General features: G+C 38.9%; 2 protein-coding genes across 3 annotated transcripts in view; both read left to right on the top strand.

Moving 5' to 3' along the window:
- HS2ST1 (heparan sulfate 2-O-sulfotransferase 1) overlaps nucleotides 1-7841 on the top strand; it is a 165812-nt gene extending 157971 nt beyond the window's left edge. Inside the window, exons 5-7 of one of the 2 annotated variants that reach the window (XM_045547592.1) lie at nucleotides 403-500; nucleotides 4956-5113; nucleotides 6090-7841. In XM_045547592.1, the coding sequence (XP_045403548.1) occupies nucleotides 403-500; nucleotides 4956-5113; nucleotides 6090-6319 (486 nt within the window). In that variant the 3' untranslated portion in view covers nucleotides 6320-7841. The remainder of the gene's footprint in view (nucleotides 1-402; nucleotides 501-4955; nucleotides 5114-6089) is intronic. The other variant, XM_045547593.1, reaches the window with a different exon arrangement.
- On the top strand, nucleotides 1149-2095 carry LOC123635438 (3-hydroxyacyl-CoA dehydrogenase type-2-like). Its single transcript, XM_045547594.1, has one exon. It carries the CDS (start codon nucleotides 1535-1537, stop codon nucleotides 1952-1954), a length of 420 nt encoding a protein of 139 aa, XP_045403550.1. The 5' UTR covers nucleotides 1149-1534; the 3' UTR covers nucleotides 1955-2095.
- Nucleotides 7842-21764: the final 13923 nt, after the last annotated feature.

The following is a 21764-nucleotide window of genomic DNA, read 5'->3' as shown; positions in this document are numbered from 1 at the left end:
TGTAGGTGGCTCACTGCAACAACCAAACCTCCCTAGTTTGTTTTCTGGTATCTCTGTTATATCATCTGAAACAGATAATTTCCTTTGGTAAAAAAATATAAATACACAAATTCAAAATAAAGTAGTACTTATTTTCAGGGACAAATTATTATCTAGAGGAGTTTCCATTCATATAGTAAAATAATTCTTACAAAAGCAAGCATAAAACAAAGTGGTGAGAAAAATTCATGTTTAACTTTCTTCAGTATCTCAAGTATACTTTTGTAACCTGCCTATCCCTTTCATTTTACTGTCTCATCCCACCTATTTCTGCCCATTTATTTAACAACTTACCCTTTTAAGGTATTTTATAGGTGAGACTTGGATTTATGGCTTACCTATGCTGCTTTGTCTTTGCTCCAGACCTTTGATGAATGTGTAGCTGAGGGCGGCTCAGACTGTGCTCCAGAGAAGCTCTGGCTTCAAATCCCCTTCTTCTGTGGACACAGCTCCGAATGCTGGTAGGGAGATAAAGTTGGCTTAAATTGATCATCTTCCTTAGTATTAGGTCATTAAATATAAAATGTCTGATTTCAAATCAGAAGTTTATTATATCTCAAACCAGAAGCAGTACAATTAATCAAAGTATGTTCCTAAGCTATCGACACGGCTTTGCCATCTTAACAGTAGCTTGTTTATGCCAGCAGAAAAGAAACCTGGAGGGTGAGTGGCGATGAAATCTCGAAAGGCATTTTCTATGGCTTGTTGAGAATTGAATACTTTTCTTTGCAAGAAGTGGTCCAAAGCCTAGAAGGCAGTGGTAGTCAGTTAGTACAAGGTCTGGTGAATACAATGGATGACAGAGAGTTTCCAAGTCTAGCTTCTGCTGCGTTGTTTGTGCAACAAGTACTCGAGCGCTGGTGGCCAGCAGGAGGATTGATCTGTCTCTGTTCTCCAATCACAGCTGCTTAATCGCAAGCATCCTCATCATTTTGTCCAGTTGGTTGCAGTAGACATCACTGTAATCAATTGACCAGGTTTCATGAAGCTGTAGTGGATATAATGCCAGCGCTAGACTACCAGACAAACACCATTAGCTTTTTTTGATGAATATTTGGTTTTGGACTGTGTTTTGGCACTTCGTCTTTATCCAGCCGTTGTGCTGAATGCTTGCAATTGTTAAAAAGAATCCATTTTTTGGTGTTGGAGCGTGAAGGGTTTGGTCGCAGTAATAATCGGAGGAGCCTCAGGCCTGGGCCTGGCCACAGTGGAGCGACTGGTGGAGCAGGGAGCCTCTGCTGTGCTTCTGGACCTGCCCAGCTCGGCTGGGGAGGCCCAAGCCCAGAAGTTAGGAAAGAGCTATGTCTTCGCCCCAGCTGATGTGACCTCTGAGAAGGACGTGCAAGCAGCCCTGACTTTAGCAAAAGAAAAATTTGGCCACGTGGATGTGGCTGTCAACTGTGCAGGTATTGCAGTGGCCATCAAAACATACAGCTTAAAGAAGAGCCAAGCCCACACCTTGGAGGACTTTCAGCAAGTTCTCAATGTGAATCTCATGGGTACCTTCAATGTGATCTGCCTAGTGGCTGGTGAGAAGGGCCAGAATGAACCAGACCAGGGAGGCCAACGTGGGGTCATCATCAACACTGCCAGTGTGGCTGCCTTTGAAGGCCAGGTTGGACAAGCTGCATACTCTGTTTCCAAGGGGGGCATAGTGAGCATGACACTGCCTATTGCTCGGGATCTCGTTCCCATAGGCATTCGGGTGGTGACCATTGCTCCAGGCCTATTTGGCACCCCTCTGCTGACCACCCTCCAAGAGAAGGTACGCAACTTCTTGGCCAGCCAGGTTCCCTTCCCCAGCCGCCTGGGTGACCCTGCTGAGTATGCTCACCTGGTACAGGCCATCATTGAGAACCCATTCCTCACTGGAGAGGTCATCCGGCTGGATGGGGCCATCCGCTTGCAAACTTGAAGGAGAAGGCAGAGAAAACCCACTCCTCTGCCTTACCTTCCCCTGGGGTACTACTCTCCAGCTCAGGAGGTAGCCATTTTGTAACTGTTCACCAGTCACCCTCTGTGCCTAATAAAATCTCTATTTCTCACAAAAAAAAAAAAAAAAGAGTCCATTTTTCATCACATCTAACAATATGGTATAGAAATGGTTCACCTTTTTGTTGTTGTTACAGCAAAGAAAGGCAAGCTTTGAGACAATTTCTCTTCTGACACTGGTTTAATTCATGTGGAACCCACCTATCCAGCTTCTTTACCTTGCCAAGTTGTTTCAAATGGTCCAATATTGTTGGAATAGTAACATCAACCTTGCTGCTAATGTACTTGTAGGTTGAGATGGATTTGCTTACACTACAGCTTTCAGCTCGTCATTATCCACCTTGGTCTCAGGTCACATACGTGGCTTATTTTCAGGATTAAAATCACCAGAACGGAACTTCTCAAACCATCGATGTACTGTGCATTCATTAGCCACATCCTTCTCAAACACTTCATTGATATTCCATGATGGAACTAATGTCCGAAAATAACACGAATTTTTGACTTATCCATTGTTGAGAATTGAATATTTTTCCTTGCAAAAAGTGGTCCAAAGCCTGGAAGAAGTGGTTTCACAAAAATGGCTCTAAAAAAATTTGAAAGACAATCACAAGCCAAACCAAGCGTTTGCAAGACTGAGGATGTACCTTCACAATAAAAATAAAACATTGTCAAAGTGAAATGTCAGAGATATCAACTGTCAAACTTAGTCCTTAAGGAAATAGAACATTTCATACTTAATAACCTAATATTTCCATAATCTATATTTCACAAGGGGTAGGTCTAGTGAAATCAGTGAAAGACCAGACTAAAAATAACATGTAATTAAGTAATATCTAGTTTTGTGTTACCTTTAAATGTATTTAAAGCATTACTCATATATAATATACTTGCATTGTTTCCTCAGATGCTGGTTTTTAAATTTTTTTGTTTGTTTTTTGTCTTATGTTTTGCTGTATTTCAATAGATCTCTTAATTAGAGACCAGTGGTCATAAACCTTACTTTGTCCTAAGCTTACTTTCTTAGCCATTCATGTTAGATCAACAAAAGACTTGGTAAATTATTCACCTGGTTTTACTATTAAACTGATTTTGACTTTAAGAGAAGCCAAGGTTATGGTTGTGGTTAGTTTGGTAATAAACAGGTGGAAAATAAAGATATTTTATCTTTAATAAATAATTTATTTCCTCAGAATGTGCCAAGTTTTCAGTTTTCAGAAATAATTGTATTTTTAAAAGCCAAAACTTGGCACATTCTGGGGAAATAATATATTTCCTTAGTACATATTTATTTGTTCTATTCAATCATTTTAATAGGAAAAGTAGGGGGAAAAGGAACACATTCAAAGTTAGTTTTTTCCTTAAACCATAATGAGAAATACAAGAAATTTCTTCATTATTTGAGATATATTATTAGATTACTGTGAAGCTTAAGGTCCTACCCAATAGATAGTATCAAAGCCTTATAATAGTACAAGAAGAACTGGAAGTCTAGGAAGAATGTCTTCTCAATTTTTAGCCATTTCCCTAGCACAGGGATTGGCATACAACAAACTGCAGCAAATTTTACCTGTCACCTGTTTTTATAGATAAAGTTCTATTGAAACACATCCACATACATTTTTTACTTATTGCCTATAGCTGTTTTCATGCTGCAACAGCAGAGTTGAATAATTGGGACCTAAACCATATAGTCTGCAAAGTCTAACATGTTTACTTTCTGGCCCTTTATAGAAAAAGTTTGCTAATCCCTACCTTAGAACAATAAAGAATATTGCATCATTGGGCATTTTTGAGGATATTTTAATTGAACTTCTTTAGTATGTTTCATAGATTCACAGAAATGAGAGGGACCTTAGAAATCAATTAATCACTGGCACCCACCACCCCCCCCCCCTTCCTTTTTAATAGCTGAGAAAACAAAATCTAGAAAGCTAAAGCCACCAGCTCAGGATCACACTGCTACTTAAAGGCAGAGCTGGAATTAGGATCAAGGAATGTCAGTGCTAAAATCTCTATTAGCAGCATCAGCTGACAATGTAAACAAAAATAAAAATAAAAGAGATGCTTAGCAGAACTATTTCTTATCTATTTTCTGTGCCTCAGAAATTTCAGAAAATGCTAAGTTCATAAAAAAATACCCCTGAAGGGCCAGGCACGGTGGCTCAAACCTGTAATCCTAGCCCTCTGGGAGGCCGAGGCGGGTGGATTGCTCGAGGTCAGGAGTTCGAGACCAGCCTGAGCAAGACCCCGTCTCTATTAAAAATAGAAAGAAATTATCTGGACGACTAAAAATATATATATAGAAAAAATTAGCCAGGCATGGTGGCGCATGCCTGTAGTCCCAGCTACTTGGGAGGCTGAGGCAGTAGGATCGCTTAAGCTCAGGAGTCTGAGGTTGCTGTGAGCTAGGCTGACACCACGGCACTCACTCTAACCTAGGCAACAAAGTGAGACTGTCTCAAAAAAAAAAATACCCCTGAATTCACAAATTAAGATAAGCACTGGACACAAATTATTTATACCTTGCTAGAGAGCTCTTAAAATGAACAAAGTTTAGTTTAGAGTAGTTTAAAAAAATTAAACACACTCACACTAAATCATATGGGAGGATTATATCAGGTATATATCAGGGTGTGTATATATATATATGTATTTTTTAAGTGCCCTCAAACTAAACTATGTTCATATTAAGATTCCTCTAGTAAGCTCTGAATTAGCACTGCATAGTTGAGCAGAAACTGGAGATGAGAGCAAAGGAAATTAAAAACAGGTGTGCTTCCCAGAGGATGTTAATAAAAGGGCATTAAGCCTTTGGATATACATGTGTTTATCTATTTTCTCCATAATACACAATGTCAAAGGCATCAAAAATACTTAGAAGATTTCACACTAGGTTTTTAATTCCTTTTCTTTGGTTTCAGGAATGTGGGAAGCAGGTGGGCTATGGATCAAGCCAAGTATAACCTAATTAATGAATATTTTCTGGTGGGAGTCACTGAAGAGCTTGAAGATTTTATCATGTTGTTGGAGGCAGCTTTGCCCCGGTTTTTCAGGGGTGCTACAGAACTCTATCGTACAGGTATATAAATGAAAGGTTTCTTTTTAAAGCTGTCTTTAACTTTTTTGGTTTGTTTGCAACTTGTAAAATATATGTGATTTGAAGTTCTTCAGTAAAACACAACAAATAGCTCCAGAAAGGCAGGTATATTGTCTGTTTCTGCCCATCATTTTCAATACAAAACAGTGCCTGGCACAGAGATAGTGTTCACTAAATATTTTTTGAACGAATATATGTGCATTAGGTGAAAATTAGAAGGCATTATAGGAATAGTGGAATGATACAAACTACAGAACCGGCTTTAGAAATATGTAATATTCAGTAGTGACAGATATCAAACATTAGACCTAAGTAATACTCCTGCCTACTGCCATTTTAAAGAGAGGTGAATCGCACTAATACAGTCGTCATGTGTCATGTCTGTTATATAGTATGCCTAAAAGGGTGCTTTAGCAGCCTTAGCAGTATTGCATTTCTGAAAGTCACCATGCTAGCATAATCTAATTACGATTTTCCTGTTTGATGAGATGCAATCATAGGAACTCTTTCTATAGAATGAGTATGTATGCATATGTCCTAGCTTCTAACACATAATTTTAGAGAATATAGGTTATGAAAAAGTAGAATTGTTTGACAATAGTTATTTTATCAATTTTTAAAAAACAAACTAGTGTTAGAGCTCCAAGGACTTGAGATTATAGTGTATGAGGTGACAGCCTACATTGTACTGAGTGGTAATCCTTGCGTATTTACTATTTAATATATGACATTTCGTTAAGTTTTTAACAGGTTAAGGATTTACATTTTAAAGGAATAAATCACAGTTCAAGTATGATTAGGGTTCCATTTTTGCCCGAATTATATTAATACAAGACAGTTATATTACTTACTCTTCAATGTGTCATATTAACTTAAGCCATCTCTTTAAATAAAGAGGAATTGATCTTTTTGTGTGTGTTCCAAGAATTATTTACCTTTTCCTTTTTTCCTTTGTAAGTAGGAAAGAAATCTCATCTTAGGAAAACCACAGAGAAGAAACTCCCCACTAAACAAACCATTGCAAAACTACAGCAGTCTGACATTTGGAAAATGGAGAATGAGTTTTATGAATTTGCACTAGAGCAGTTCCAATTCATCAGAGCCCATGCTGTTCGAGAAAAAGATGGAGACCTCTACATCCTTGCACAAAACTTTTTCTATGAAAAGATTTACCCTAAATCAAACTGAGTATAAGATGTGATTATTAGATTCTTGAACTAAAACTTCGACCCTGTCTTCACACTTGGTCTCAGCTCCACAACCTGGATTGCTGATAGGTATATATGACGATTTGTATTGAGTTGAATTAGGAAACAGTAATGTCAAGGAAGTAGATACTGACTGATATGTCAGTGTTCTAAGAAGTTTAAATTTTCAGGCATTTTTCTTTTTTCTGGTTAAATTTTGGTGAGAGTTATAAACTCCTGCCTGGAAAAAAACCTGTACATCACCTAAGATAAACACATGGCAGGTCCAATCAAAAGGCTAAATACAGTTTCAGAGAAGTTTTTGATAAAGCATTTTTTTCAACTAACCATGAATGAAGAATCCATTTGCCACTTTCACCTTCACCGAAGGTTTGGATTATACACCTCTACTGAATAGTGTTGATAACTGTTTGGCAGTGTGTGCTTTGTTTTGTGAATCACGTCTCATGAAATTTATTGGAATGTTTGATCATGTTTGCTAAGAAATGTTTCTGCTATAGTTGGATTTGCCCATATTTATGTAGGTGATTTTAATTTTTAAAAATAATCATTAGTGGTAAAAACCAGTTTAAACCATTGACTAATACTGTAAAAGATAAAAAGTCAAAGCAGTATTTCTCATTCCTTTCTTCCCAATACCTAATATTGGGGAAAATACTTCAAAGAATATTGAGATTGTCTGAAGTTTTAGTTAAGACTTCCACACATTAATATCAAAAAAGTAAGTTTACTGTTTGTTTTTCCATGTGTTATTTGTAAAGCTGTAAACTGAGATATTGGTGACTCCATATTATGCCTCCATTAGTGAGCTGTGGTATGGGTAGGATTTTCCTACATCTTCTGTACTTTTACCTGTAGACTATTTTTACTAAGGTGCTTTATAATGTGTTTTAAAGCATTGCATTTACAAAAAAAGGAAAATGCTGTAAATATTGCATATTTTATGTATTTGGACCAAAAGGTTATAATTAGACAAAAGTGGTTTTGCACCAATTTTATTATGTCAAGTAAAACCATCAGACCTACTGTTCTTGTATTTCTCATTTAACTTTACTGTTAAAACATCACTGCAATGAACTTCAATAAGCTTTTGATTTTGATGCACAGTTCATTGTTCATAACTGGAGGCGGTAGTTGTAGTGGAAAGAGTACTGGGAAAGGAGTCAAAAAATTTGATTTTAGGTCCTGCCTAGCTCTGCCACTTACCAGCTGTGTGATCTTGGGCAAGTCACTTAACCTCCCTCTGCCTCAATTTCCTCATCTTGAAGTGAGGATAATAATACCTGCTGTACCTACCTCACAGGGCTGTTGTGAGGATTAAATGAGATGGTATGTGAAAGCACTTTGAAAATTGTAAAGCGCTATATAAATGTAAGGTATTATTATAGAAACATCTTTAACATATAGTTTCATATCATTCATTTTTTAAACAAAGGGAAAAGTCCGCTTGTAAGCTGGTTGAAAAAGTTAATCTTGATATAAATTTGTGTTTGATAAATATCTTCTCAGTGTTTTATCTTCCATGTTTCAACAACTATTGAAATATGAAACACCTGTGAACTCTTAAAGATTCATGAGCAGCTGCTTGAGTTACGGAGGCTCCCTTTTGGAAATAGACTTGGGTAGCTTACTAGAGTCAGGGAAGCTTCACCCTTAAAATCTGAAAGATTTTTCTGTTTTTATTTTACATTGCTTTTCGAAAATGGTCGCTATTTTATACCTATCATTTTAGGGTATGTTTTGCAGAGTTTAATTTCCCTGTGCATTCTTTACCTTCTTTCCCCTTCTTAGAGTAACAGATATAAAGAATTTTAGAAATATTTTCTAAAAGGATAATCTTTAATATTTTTAGTGTAAGTACATATTTCTGAACAAGGCTTTTTCAAACTGCATTTTAGGCAGATTACCTTAAAGGTTATTAATTGTGTGGGAGGGGAGGAGGGAGCACTACTTATCAGAAAACATTTATAAACAAACTAAAGAAAAACTGAAGGAGTGACAAAAGCATTTTAGCACCCTTTCCCCTCAATAATATAAAAGTATTAAGAGAACATAGCCAGACATAATTTTCTTAATTGGATTTTTCCTTTTCTTTTTTTAAATTAACTTTTATAGGTATTTCCTGAAAATGTGTACAAATTATTTTCTTGTCCAAAAGTAAAGTACCACTTTAAAGTGGGGTTTGACATTTACCTACTTATGAACAAACCCCACGATGCAGGTTATTCTTGGACTACATGGTAAAATCTTCTTGAGATATGTTAACACTTTGAGGTAACTAGAACATTACTTAGTGACTAGATCAGGGGGTCAGTAAACTTTCTGTAAAGGGCCAGAGAGTAAATATTTTAGGCTTTGCAGGCCATAAGGTCTCTTGTCACAACTACTCAACTCTGCCATTGTAACAAAAGCAGCTATAGACAATATGTAAACAAGTGAGCATAGTTATGTTCCAATAAAACTTTAGTTACAAAAACAGATGGCATTTGAGATATGGACCATGGGCTACCAACCCTTGCACTAGATAAATCGTTATTTGTAGAGAAATCATTTTTGTATCTGTACTCTAGAGTTTATAAACTTCTAAAATCTCCTTACTTATATCCAAAGAATTGCTTTCTGATTCATACAGGCTCTCTCATAGATTCATAAACTTTTATGGTTTGTATTGCTTCCAGGTGGACATGTTTTCTTTCCCAGTATAACAGTTCAGAATAGGGGCATTTATTTTATCATCTTTTAGGGTGAGTTAGGAGTATCTTTTCTGGAGACTGAGAAAGGGGCATATTTAATTCCGTCTGGTCCAGTACAGTCCTAGGAGTCTGAGTCCTAATAATACCTAACTTTATAATCAGTTAAATAAATAGAACCACTGAGACAATAATGTATTTTTTTAAAGTGGCAAATGTGGTTTTCTTTTTTCAGCCTTTGTGCTTTTTCAGTATTTTGACCATAGGGAGATAATTTTTTTATAATACAAAAGTAAATTAACCACTTTGAATTTTGAAGATGATGTTGTGTGTGTATGTGAGTGTATGTATACATATATGTGCACGCTCGTGCACACACACACACACATACACACGCACACACATATCTGTGTTTATTTCCTAAAAAAGGAAAAGGTACCTTTCTGTTCAACTTGTATTAATTCCTGTTTTCTAATTGCTGTGAAATGGCAACTGTTGATAAATTATTGTGATTGTTTTAAAATGTAATGGGAGGATATATTTTGATTTTACCCAGCTTTAATCTGTAAAATATCACTTAAATATATCTGATAGCAACACTTAAAATATTGCATGGGGATTATTACTTTTCTATCATCCATATACATTTGTGCAACTTTGAACATACTAGGTGCTCCTGAATTTCTGATGATTGGATTTAAACTACTGAAAATCAGAGAACTTAAACTTACTGAGTTTTAAATTTTTAATTTTATTTTCTACTCTTAAAATTCAATTAATGCCTATAACTTGAAATCTACTGTTTCTTTTTCTCAATATATGTTCTATTGGAAATCCCTAAAATTATTGGTGCCATCAGTGATTTACGAACAGTATTTTGATATTGCAAATGATTTGCTCATTGTATTTGCACAGTTAGAAAGAAAATAGTTTGTAGACAATGATTCTCTTTTTCAATAAAATGAAATAAAAATTCTAAAAACACTAGAGAATTTAACTAAAGGCTGGTTCCCAAATGCATAGCTGGCATTTTAATTTATATTCAAATTCTACGTAGAGAACATCTGTGTAAATCCTTTAGCTGGATTTCCCATCCGTCAATCTCAAACACACCTATGGTCCTAGAATCCTTTATTATGAGAAGCGCCCAGTACTGTAACCTTTTATGAAGTTTGCCTTTCAGAGGCCCAGGTGCTTCTGCTTTGTGACTTGAAAGTTTACCTCTTCATAAATTAGTGCTATTTACTTTGAGAGGAAGTGGGCTAGTTGCTGTTAAGTTTTTGCATCCATTTAAGTTTTTGCATCCATTGACCCTATGCAAAGTTGCTGTGTATTGCCAACTAAACTGCTCTCCAGGCAGCCTTCGGAAAGGAAAAGCAACCCTGTTTCAAATCTGCTGCCAATTCAGCTCCTCTGAGTGGAGTTTACTTTCCGATTTCATGGAGCAGGAATTTTAGAGATTGAAATGAATGATCATTTAGTCAGATTTATCCTATAATTTAATTCCATGCAGCTCTGTGGCCTTCGCAGTACTGTTTATAAAGTGGACCTTGATGGTGATGATCTCTTTAAAACACACTACTGGTAAGCCGTTGGTGAGACACACTGATGCTGTCTGTCTTGATTTTTTAGACAGCTTTTGTAGCCTCCTACGGAGAATCAGGTATGTGAGCATCTGTGGAACAGTGCTGAATGTAATTTTGAGAAACATGGATTGTGTATCTTGACTTTTATTTTATAAATACACAGCTAAACAGTGCCTTTTTTTCACCTCACAATCCTGTTGGAAGATGCTCACTACTTGCTATGCGTCTCTCTTCTCTTTCCCAGCCCCTCCCCTACCCCATTCAGTTGATTCATTTATGCAATACTGTTTCCAACTTGAAACCATTTTGTCACATCTGTTGGAGAGATAATCACTCCTTTTCCTTAACATTCTGCCAGCTTTCTGTTGTTGAAGTGTTTCAGTTGACTACGTGATACAAAAGCTTATAAAATAAACATTCAGTGGGAAGGGGAAAAATGGTTTGGTGTCCTGTTTTAATATTGTCTTCTGTAGCCTTGATGCTGATGGACATTTCCCAAGCTGATTCAGTGTTCGGCATCATCAGCTTAACTCTCAGATATTGTTGCCATCTGAAAGGCATGCATCATCATTGGTTAGTAATGATTTTATGACTTACTTGTGACAATATTTTACCTGGATGGACATGCTTCTCTGCTACTTTAGCTTTGTACTTCATTGTTGGTATTGAAATTTCAGATAGAAAATTTCCAAGGTATATTTAAGATACATACCCAAAAGAAAAATAGAGAAAGGGTTATTAGAATAAAAAGGAAATTCAAAAGAAAAACATTAATGTGATTAACATTTATTGCACAGTTTGGACATATCCATAATGTTTCATTGAGAAAACACATTTCTAATGATTGTTTTTCACTCTTAAAGGTGAAAAATCTCAGTTACACAGATTTTCAATTCCCAGCCACTGGCTCACTGTTTTGAGCAATGTTTGATTAATTCTAATTATGTTATATTGGGCTGAATAAAATACCAGTTCAACAATGATTTTCTTAACAGAATTTGGTTTATACCCACAGATGCAGAGCAGAGAGCATGGATCTGAGAGTCAAATGGACCTGCTTTTAACAATGTGACTTTAGTAAATGGAGATAACAGGATTATTGTAAAAGTTGGACATGATAGATGCAAAGTGCTAGCCCAGGGTACACTAGTAAATGATAGCTTTTATTTGCTATGTTGGAATATTGTTAGGAAGCTGACCTTCCCTTCTCACCCTGCAGAATACTAGTCACTTAATAAAAGATACTTTTATAAATAGTTTTGAATGCCACTGAATACTTTTTATTGATAAAAACCTATTGTCTTGATGCCTCCTCACTATGTACCTGTAGCATAGATATTCCTGGTCCTGATTCCTGCTATTATTTTCATGTACAAATCATCCATGAGAAAATAGGGAAAATGCTGATTGTTCTAAAGGAGACAGGACTTGCTTATTCCAGAAGTGACTGAGTCCATATTTTGTTATATTTGAACAGTAAGGACTGTCAAGTGGTACATGAATAAAACTCAGGATACCAGGAGTAAAATGATTAGCACTCATTCAATGGAAAGGAAACTATCCATACTCTGCAAGAAAAGAGGACACTTTTCCCCTAGAGTAATAAATTAGTTGATCATGTTAGAATTCCATGCTTTTAAGATATCAGAAAAATAAACTTAGTATGCAGTGATTTTTACCTAAACCTGCATATTTTCATGGTACTCTTCTGATCATCAGTTATTTTCTAAAGCAGGACTTGAAGTTTCTGAGTTTTCAGGTAACAAGTGCAAAAATGCAAATCCCAAATCGCTGTCCATCTGTTTTCTTTCTCTGAAGGAATCACCCACCTCTTACCTTGTCTTCATTACAGTATTTTACCTTTGTTACCACAGAGCACAGCTGTGGCAACTTGGAACAAAACAAAAAAGTAACAAACAGCATCCATAACAAAACTGACTTCAAAATGTAAGTTTACCCCCTTTCTACTTAAGGAATAACTAGTTGAGCAAATAATGAAAGATTGTTCAAAGTCACTCTTCTCTGTGGTTTGCTATGTTTCTCCTGGTAGCATGGGACTAAACAGAGTTTTAAGATATTTCAAAGGCCTGTTTAACCTATAATGGACTTCTAGATAATATAAATAACACTTAAAGCCTGTGAGGGGAAACAATGGATAAAATGTAAAAGAATTTTGTTTTGTTTTGCCTTTCACCTATTCTATAAGAAAGAATAAAGTCCCTTAAATATATTATTTTTGGTTTGAAAACAATGGGGATTCATGAAAAGATAGATATTGGTTTGAATAAAATACCTGTTCAATGATGATTTTCTTAACAATTTGGTTTGTACCCACAGGGGCAGAACAGACAACTGAGAGTTGTCTAGCTGTTGTTATTTTCCTCCCACCTTTTGGCCCTGGGTTTATTCCAAACCAATGACCAACGTAGTTAGGTCACCATACCCTTTTTTGAAAAACTTTTGATAACCTTGTGTTTCACCTTGAAAACTGAGATCTCAGGTTTAATTTGATCTCTCATATTCCCATAACATTCTGTACTCACTGCTTTTCTTTCCCTATAGCCCTTCACCATATGCATATCGTTTCTGGATATTCTCATAGCTAGGCCACTGAAATTGACTTTTGAAAGATACGATTAGAAGGTGTAGCGAGATCTGTGATTGGCCATGAAAGAGGCAGTTTTATAGGATAGATAGAACATGAGCTCTGGAGTGCCACCACTTACTCTCTTGAGCAAATTAACTCCCCTAAGGCTAAGTTGCCTTAGTACTGTAAAATAGGAATAACAATATCAACAGTTAGTTTGAGAATTAAGTGAGGTATAGTAAATGCTACTGTTACCTTCTGTGATAAATATGAAAGAAAGACTGAGGAATCATCTATTTGCACAAAGTGTGTTGAAGTGTATATCCACTTAATCATTCATTAACATGGACCAGGCATGAGGAATAAGAAAGATGAACAAAAGAGGCATGGCCTCTCTTTTTTGGGAAGAGCTGGGTAAAGAAGAAACACAAAGCATTGTGATAGACTTATCTCCTTTTTTTATGCTAAGAATTCCTAAAAACCCCTGGACATTTTAATTTAATGCACTTCATTTCTTAGTTTTAACATGGAAATAGCATAAGCATCAATCTATCCAGGTGATCAAGTTCTAAACATCCAGTACCCATTTGCTCTAAAATGGGAACCTCCACATTCGTCTGTATGATAGGCTTAATTTCATGATGAATTTGTCCTCTCACTTCTCTAGACACCTAATTGGGTTCATATATTAAAATGATCAGATTTTACCATGATAGGTATTGTTGACATTCAGATGCAGTTTTTAATTCTATTTAAATTCCAAAATCATTTAAACAAGAAATACAAATAAAGCAATATACTTAGTCCCGGTCTTACAAATGGGTTGTGTTCTCAGAATTCATTTTAAACAGGTTATGTGGAATCCATGTAGAACCAATATTATACCTATGGGCCCTACCCACAAAAGCCCTCTTGAATATTCATGGCTTTATCTCTTTACTAAAGAGGTACTAAGCAGAAGTTTACTAAAGCAGAACCTAAGAGCTGTGTCCTTCCTGGGGCTTGTGTTTTTCTGCCATTTTCCCAAAGGAGGTTTTTCAGTCTTGAATCCCAAGCTAAGTAGTTTGGATGTTTCCATGGTGGGTGATGGCGTTTGTAAGCAGAGGATGAAGTTGTCATATTTGAGTTTTTGAATGATAACAGCAACAATGTGAAGAATGGGCTGTCAGGCTGAATGCTAGGAACACAAAAATCTCTGAAAGAAGCTAGTGCAGTTGTTAAGAGAAGTGATAAAGTTGGGGAGAAGCAGATGGATCTCTGGGCCGGAAACCCCAACATTTGGTGACAGTAAATGAGTGAAGGCAATAAACGGTTTGTAATACACGACATCTGTACACATATCAGCATCCCTTTGCCCCATTTATGCAGTGATGGCTACTTTCTAAGTCAAAGTTTATAAAACAGACTAGTGTTTCCCAAAGAATCTAAGATCACAAAGACAGAATTCAGTCTCCCTATTAAATGTTTGATTTCCTTGACTCTTTTGCTCATCAAGATTTTGTGACCTGGGTTAACATTTAGTCAAGAACTCCCCCTCACCCTTCTTGCCCCAAGAACTTTTCTACTGCCCTGTGGTTTGATGAGGAAGGCTTCTAGGGAAACACGCTAATCAACTTCGGCCCCTACCTTATGTCTGTGACTTCTCCAAGCTGAAGCTTAAAAATGAAAGTCATGCCTGGAAATGTTTCCCATCATTAGCACTCAGAGCGTTTACAGGGAAATAGAGAAAACATCATGGGATCAATTTTCATTTTAGGGTTTCAGTCAAGGGTTTGGGCGACTAGAGCCTTCAGCCTATCATATCAGTGATGCTGGCAAAGGAAGAGGACGGGCTGTAAATGCAGTAACTGACCCCTGTCCCGGTTTTGTTGCTAAATACGTCCCTCCACCCATGAAACAGGCAACGTGATAACAAGTATTTTGAACAGTAAGAATGTAAAATTTCCCTAAGCAGCAGAGCCAAGAGTGATTATCCTGGGATTCTAGAATCACAGTTCTTTCTCTTTCTCTCTCTACCTCCCTCTCTCTTCTTTTTTTCTTTTCAATTTAAATCACTCAATCTCTTCATAGAAACTTGACATCAAAGAAACTGTCAGTTACTAACTCCTAATTTGTGATTTTTTAAAAAGAGTGTGACTTCTCAAAGTACCAGATTAAAGCTTTAACCTGCATCTAATTAAGTGTTAAGATCTGGCAAAGAGTAGACCTACAGTCCCCAAGTGATCTGGCTCCTGAACTTTGGTTTGCTTTCACAAATGTGAATCAATTTGAGCTTAAATCGGAGTATTTCATATAGCATCCCTAGAGATTTATTTAAAGTGCTTGTGGCAATAACATTTAATTTGTATCCATTTCATTGATTCTAGGTGCCCCCTTGGTAACACAGCCAGGTTTGGCCCGTAAAAAACTGTTCGATGTTTTGAAGCATCTTTCAAAACTGACTAGGTAACTGAGCTCCCCAGTACTTCCATTTGAAGTGGGCAGAGCCTTTCTGAAAATGGCTGACTAGAAATAAGTGACATTTTATTCAACCAAAAGTTACCAGAGTGGTTTCCCCCTCCCCCCCTTTAAAAGTAATTTAAAATTCTCCAGAGGATTAGTAATTAGGTCTCCTGGCATAGCATGGTTATCTGATCAGACTGTCACACCCATAAAACAGTGAAAATGCAGGATGTTGATTCATTCATGTCTGTTTTGAAAGGAGGCTGTGGACTTTAAACTCCCTTCTCTGTCTCATATGCTTGCTGTTTCTGTCTGTGTTTCACAGGGCAGCTCTTTGAAAAACAACTCAGACAAGAATAGTGTTTAAGAAGTAGGCCACTTACACTTTGTTTCTCCATTTCTACCATGCTAATGGCTCCCTGCTTGATCATTTAATCACCGATCACTGATTCAAATCCAGGTGGAATGAGATGCCCCTCCCTGCTGTGGTCTTGCAGTCAGACAGTCTGTAATGTTTGATATGGATCTTCTGAGTGGACAAGATGAGATTAGATTGGTCTCCCTGGGAGCCAACCCTATTCATTTTGTGAGAAAGTTATACGGGAGTCCTGAGGACTGCCAAGAGCAAAGTGGAAACAGAGCCCAGCTTTTTCCTCTTATCAAGATCCACAGTTGCTCCCACATTAATCAGTGGAGATTTGCATAATGAATTGGATCAGAAGCCAAAAAGGAGGTCCCTGCCACCCATTATTGGAATATGGACTTAATGTGTTTTAACGTTACCTTTTTTAAATTTTAATGTATAACAAAGACTGGAATCTATGGCATGGAGTCAGTGGCAATTTTTAGTTATTGGGTTTTTTTTTTAATTTAGTATATATTGAGCCTTCACTATGTGCCAGACAGACTTTCTGTGCACCATGAGCTTTAACCTTTACAATAATCCTCATATTTAATCCTTTACAATTGTTTGGAACTTTATTCTTTGCAAGGCACTTACACATTTATCCTCTCATTAGATTCTCACATGGAAGGTAGATACCATTATTCCCATTTTACAACAGGAACTGACACAGCTAGTAAATGGAAGGTGGACTCACCACCCCTCAAGATTCCTAGTCCACCAAACCCTGGGGCCCTTGCTGCTATGTGCCTGTGTCTCAAGTGAGCAAGGGCTCTAATACTGATTAAATAGTTGCAGTGGTTCTTAGACTGTACTCCCATCCCTGGATAAATAGCCTCGGATCCCCTGGGAACTTGTTGAAAGGCAAATTCTTAGGCCCCAGACCTTCTGAGTAGGACCTAGCAATATGTTTGTTAATAAGCTCTCCCAGTGGCTCTGCTGCAGGCTAAAGTTGGTTTACAGATTAGATGACTGAAGCTCTAGCTGAGCTTAACCTAAGTGATTAAGTAACCTGTCTAAGGCCTCTGATAACAAAAGTTAGGACCTAGGATTTGAACCCAGGTCTGACTCCAACACCATCTGTTTTCTACACTGGGCTGCCTTATAGTCTATCTTATGTATGCCATTCTTGGTAAATTCCTTTCTGAAACATCCTTTTGGGGAGAGGAGGGCAGATCAATAAAGAAAAAGGTCTCTGGCTGTGCTTTTCTATGTGTGGTAAGGCACAAATTCTGCCCCTTTTAATGAGTTTCTACCTTAATGAGAAGAACCTGAAGGATGGGCCTCAAAGTGGCTGCTGGAATGCCCAGGAAAGCAAGCCAGGAAGTTGAAACATAGCTGAGGGCCCAGAATGGCTACCCAGAGTGAGCACATTTCATCTGGACCTTTCCTGTGGTAGGTGTGATCCCAGTGCTCCTAGTCCATGCCTAATGGTTTAGTATGATTGGATTTAATAGCAAGAGGGCAACTTGCCCTGTCTCAGCAATATGTGGAGCCATGGGTTGGCTGCAATGTGGGAATACCTGCTTGCTGCTGTCCTCATTGGCAGTATTTCTCAGATGAGATTCATAGCCTGTGGTCACACATGGGCTCTTCCAGCTGTGTGGCTTAAACCGAAGTGCCTACCTGTTTCTTAAGAATTCCACCTACAGTTGTTTTTTTTTCTCCTTGAAGCAAGAGCCCAAACCAAGGCTTGGTGCATAGCTCAGGGCACTTCAGGGAAATCAGAACTGCGTAGCAATTTTCCACACACTCAAAGGAGAGATCAGCAGAGGAGCAGCCTGAGCCTCCAGGTGCAATGCATTTCCTCAGCACATTCTTTTTGAAAGAGAAAGACTGTTGCCGACATATAAAATACTTCCTTTTTATGTACTGGCACTGTACCAAGTGCTGTGCATTTGTTACCTCATTGCATCCTCTTAGCCTCCTGAGGCAGGTGCTACTCTTAGCCCCATTTTGCAGGTGAGGACAGTGAGGCTGACAGAAGTCCATACTCCTTCTCACAGTTAACACACTAGAAAATGGAGGAAGCAGGATTCAAATCCATGTCTGACTGCAAATTTTCTGCTCTTAACCATTGTGTAACATAGGCTCTGACAGCTGTGACAGGCGGAGGGTTTGTTTTGAAAGTCTTGCCACATGTCTTTTTCAGCCTCTTTCTCACAGCCCCACAGGGCTTGGCAACAGGGGAAGCGGGACCTGGGGCTGTGGCACTCACCCATGTGGGCCACAGCTGTGGCTGTAACTCAGCGGGGCCTCCCAGGGGAAGGACTGGGAGTTGGGAGGGGCAAAGTTAGGCCATTTTGTTTTCTTGACATGCTTCCTCCTAGTCTTTATTTCTAACTTCACTCATCATTCCCAAGTCAATAAATGGTTGTTAGTGTTGTTGTTGTCTCAAGACTAAGCAGATTCTCAGATTCATTGTTTGGAAAATGACCCTAAGTGCCCTGGGTCCACTTTTCAATGCCCCTGAGAGTGAGTGCAGGCGAAGTCCAAATCCTCAGTTCCCAGGGGGTCAGCCAGAGTATCTTGTGAACTCTCCCAGGACTCTCTGCTTTTAGCAGGGTCTCCGTGTTGCAAACCTTGGCCTTTGCACAACAGCCACCATGGCAGGAGGTTGTCCAGTCTATTCTTGGGAGGTGGAAGGTACTCCATGGAACAGATTTGGCCCAAGATCCAACATGTGCACCCAGCAAAGCCTGGTTGTCTCCCAGTGTCCTTGTAGTCATCCCCTGACTCCCTTCTGTGGCTGCTGTTCACATTGCTCTCCCCCTGCATGTGCCCAAGGGCCTTTCTACAAGGAGGGGTTCAGAGATACCCATGACCAGGCAGTCTAACCTTCCCACGGTGGGAGAGCGGAGCTGAATTTTTGCAGTGTATACAAAGCCTGAAACCAAAGGAATAAAACCTCTACCTTGTGGGAGCCCAGGCATCCTCAAGCTGGAGGGCTGGCACAGTGGCAAGTGAGCAGGAGGGCCTCTGGCGCCTAGAAAGCTCACTTCCCAAGAGGCACCTGCTCTGAGCTCTCCAGAGCCCCTGAATCTGGTTATACCCTCTGTTCCTGCCTCTATCCCCTACTCCTCAACCCCCCCACAGTCACAACATTCCTTTTGTGTTTAGGGAAGATTTCCCAGCACCTCCCTGGCTAACAGATCAGATCCATCTGAGTCACACTGAGCCTCCCATTTAGTCACTTAGGCCTCTGGAGTCCGGGTGGCCCAGGCTTCATGCCAAACCCACTGCTGCTAATAGCAAAGCTTTTATAATGGCTTTTGTACTTAAATTTCTTTTCTTTCAGGAGCCCTGAGGTCTTTAACAAATGCAAAAATTATGCTATAGGGCAAAAAATAGAAACTGAAGGAAAATATCCACCTTATTCTAATTCTTTTCCTTCATGGCCTTGCATAGTTGCTTTGAAGGGTGGATCTTTAAAGAAAGATTCATAAACTTTGATGGGCGGGTGGATAAAGGAGACCTGGGGCTTTCTTACTGCCTGAGGTCCCACCAGCTTTAACCATCTTCTCTTTCTCTGGTTTTGCAGCTCAAAGACCTTGGAACTGCATCTAGATGAGTCTGATAAACTTATGTCTTAGAAGAAGAGATAAAGGTCAATGTGATGATGTTTGCCTCTCATGCCCCCAGATGTTGTGGGTCTAATGGGTGCTCACTGAGCCCGGCTTGTTATGTGGTTTAGGACAGACAACAAGGATGACCTACAACAGATGCCTTGAAGGACAGTGTTAGCTTAAAAGGCAAGAATTAGGTTTTGGCTACACACCTCTATCCTTAGCACCTGGGGAGAGAAATACAGACTGTGGCCGACACCACTGTGCTTGGCATTGCTGGGTGCCGAGGGAGGGGAGAAGTGCCAAACCCATTCTTCATGGTGGTGACAGAATTGTCTTCCAGAGAGAGTTCATGTTGCTTCCTCTCTCAGAAAGTCTCAGGGGCTTCCCACCACTATGGAAAGGAGTTTCAGCTCCTTTAAGGAAGCATTCAAGACCTTCTACAGTATGTCCCTAACTCCCCTTTCAGCCCTGTTTACCACCGCAGCTCTTGTAACCTGGACTCACCAGACCACTTATGCATACTTTCATAGCTTGGCCCGTATTCTTTTCCCAGTTCTCCATGGAAATCCGTCTCACCGTTCAAGACCTGGCTCAAACAGGATCTTTCTGGGACAATTTTTTTGATCCTGAGAGTCAGAATCTATTGCTCCTGTCACTATACCCACAACGCCCATTGCTTGTGTCTATGTTTAATAATAGTGACGTGAAGCACATGCTTTTGGAATGAGGCAGACTTGATTTAAGTTCTGGCTCTCTCATCTGTCATGTGACTTTTGAAAATCACTGATCTCTAAGATCCCGTGTGTTACAAAAGGCCAGACCAAAGCCAACCTTACCTTATATGCTGTAAGGATTAAATGAGGTCACATTTATAAAATCCTTGGGAGAGCAACAATTGTAGGGGAGCCGACCTGCCCGTCTTCCCCACGAGGTGGCAAGCTCCAGGCCAGGGCCTGTGCCAGCTCTTGACCTTGACCCCGTCCAATTCCAACAGGGGGTCTTGTGTACAGTGGGCATTCAGTAAACATTTAAAACATTATTAGCACTTTATTTCTCAGTTCCTCAGTTTCTCTATCTGGATGGTAGTGAGGAAGAGTAGCAGAAAAGAACATTTTGGGTTCTTAGAAAAACCTCCCAAAGTACCCCTCCCAAGACAGAGCCTATTGTTAATTGGAAAATAAATAGCTTTCAGCTGAGCATGCCTTTTCCTTTCATGTGGCCCCCTGTAACGCAGTTTGGGAGACAGTTACACCTCCTTTGAGGAAAATAATGACTGTCCCAGACTCCTTTGAGGATAATAATGACTGTCCCAGACTCCTTTGGAAGAATGTTGGGAAGATAAATGAGATAATCCACCTGACAGCTCTTTGAGCTCTTATGAAAAAGATACCCTTGAAATAGGATACAGGTGTGCCTTGCTTTGGCACATGAATTTTGGAGATTTTATGAAAATCTGAACCTATAAAACGACAAATTAAGGGGTGAAAATTAGCATCGCAAACAGCCTCTTGGCTTGACGAAAACATTCACAGCAGGATCCCTTTAAATAGCCAGCTTCCCTAGTGCATTTAAAATATGACTCAATCTATAAAGAATTTGATTTACATATACCCAGTCAGGAACACATCTACTACAGAAGGGGAGGCACATATGATTTTTATAATAAAGATCGATAACTGTGAGGTTTTAAAAATGTTTCTTCTCATCCTCTGTAATCCTGAAGTTAACACTTCCACTGCTAGGAAGTAGCTCTGAAAAGCATCTTCATGTTGCTGCAGACGCCAGGCCCATCTCCAGGACTGTGTAGGTAGAAAAGGGCCACTCAGGATGCCCACTGGAAATAAATAACTGGCTTGAGATCACATCTGAATGCAACATGCTGTTCCTAGTTGGGGTAAAGCATTTCTGACTTATAATAAAATTAAAAGCAAGTAGTGGGTCTCTGATGTCTGAAAAAGTAAAGGTCAGCCTTATCTAGAAGAGGGACCATATATGGCAGATGCAGAAGCCACTAGAAATGAGTGAGCTCATTCTTGAACTTTGCTCTTTGGGCGTCTGTCAGGGGTGTGTGTGTGTGCACGTGTGTGCATGCCAGCCAGTGCTTGGCAGGGCTGGGAGGAGTGTGCTAGTCCGAACAACCACCTCCCA

The sequence above is a fragment of the Lemur catta genome, chromosome 3 (genome assembly GCF_020740605.2).
Source record: "Lemur catta isolate mLemCat1 chromosome 3, mLemCat1.pri, whole genome shotgun sequence".
NCBI lineage: Eukaryota > Metazoa > Chordata > Mammalia > Primates > Lemuridae > Lemur > Lemur catta.
Note: the sequence above shows the minus strand (reverse complement) of the source record. Positions and strands in the feature narration are given on the sequence as shown.

Excerpts from the sequence above, each read along its gene's own strand:
- LOC123635438 (XM_045547594.1), top strand. The coding sequence starts at position 1,535 with ATGGGTACCTTCAATGTGATCTGCCTAGTGGCTGGTGAGAAGGGCCAG.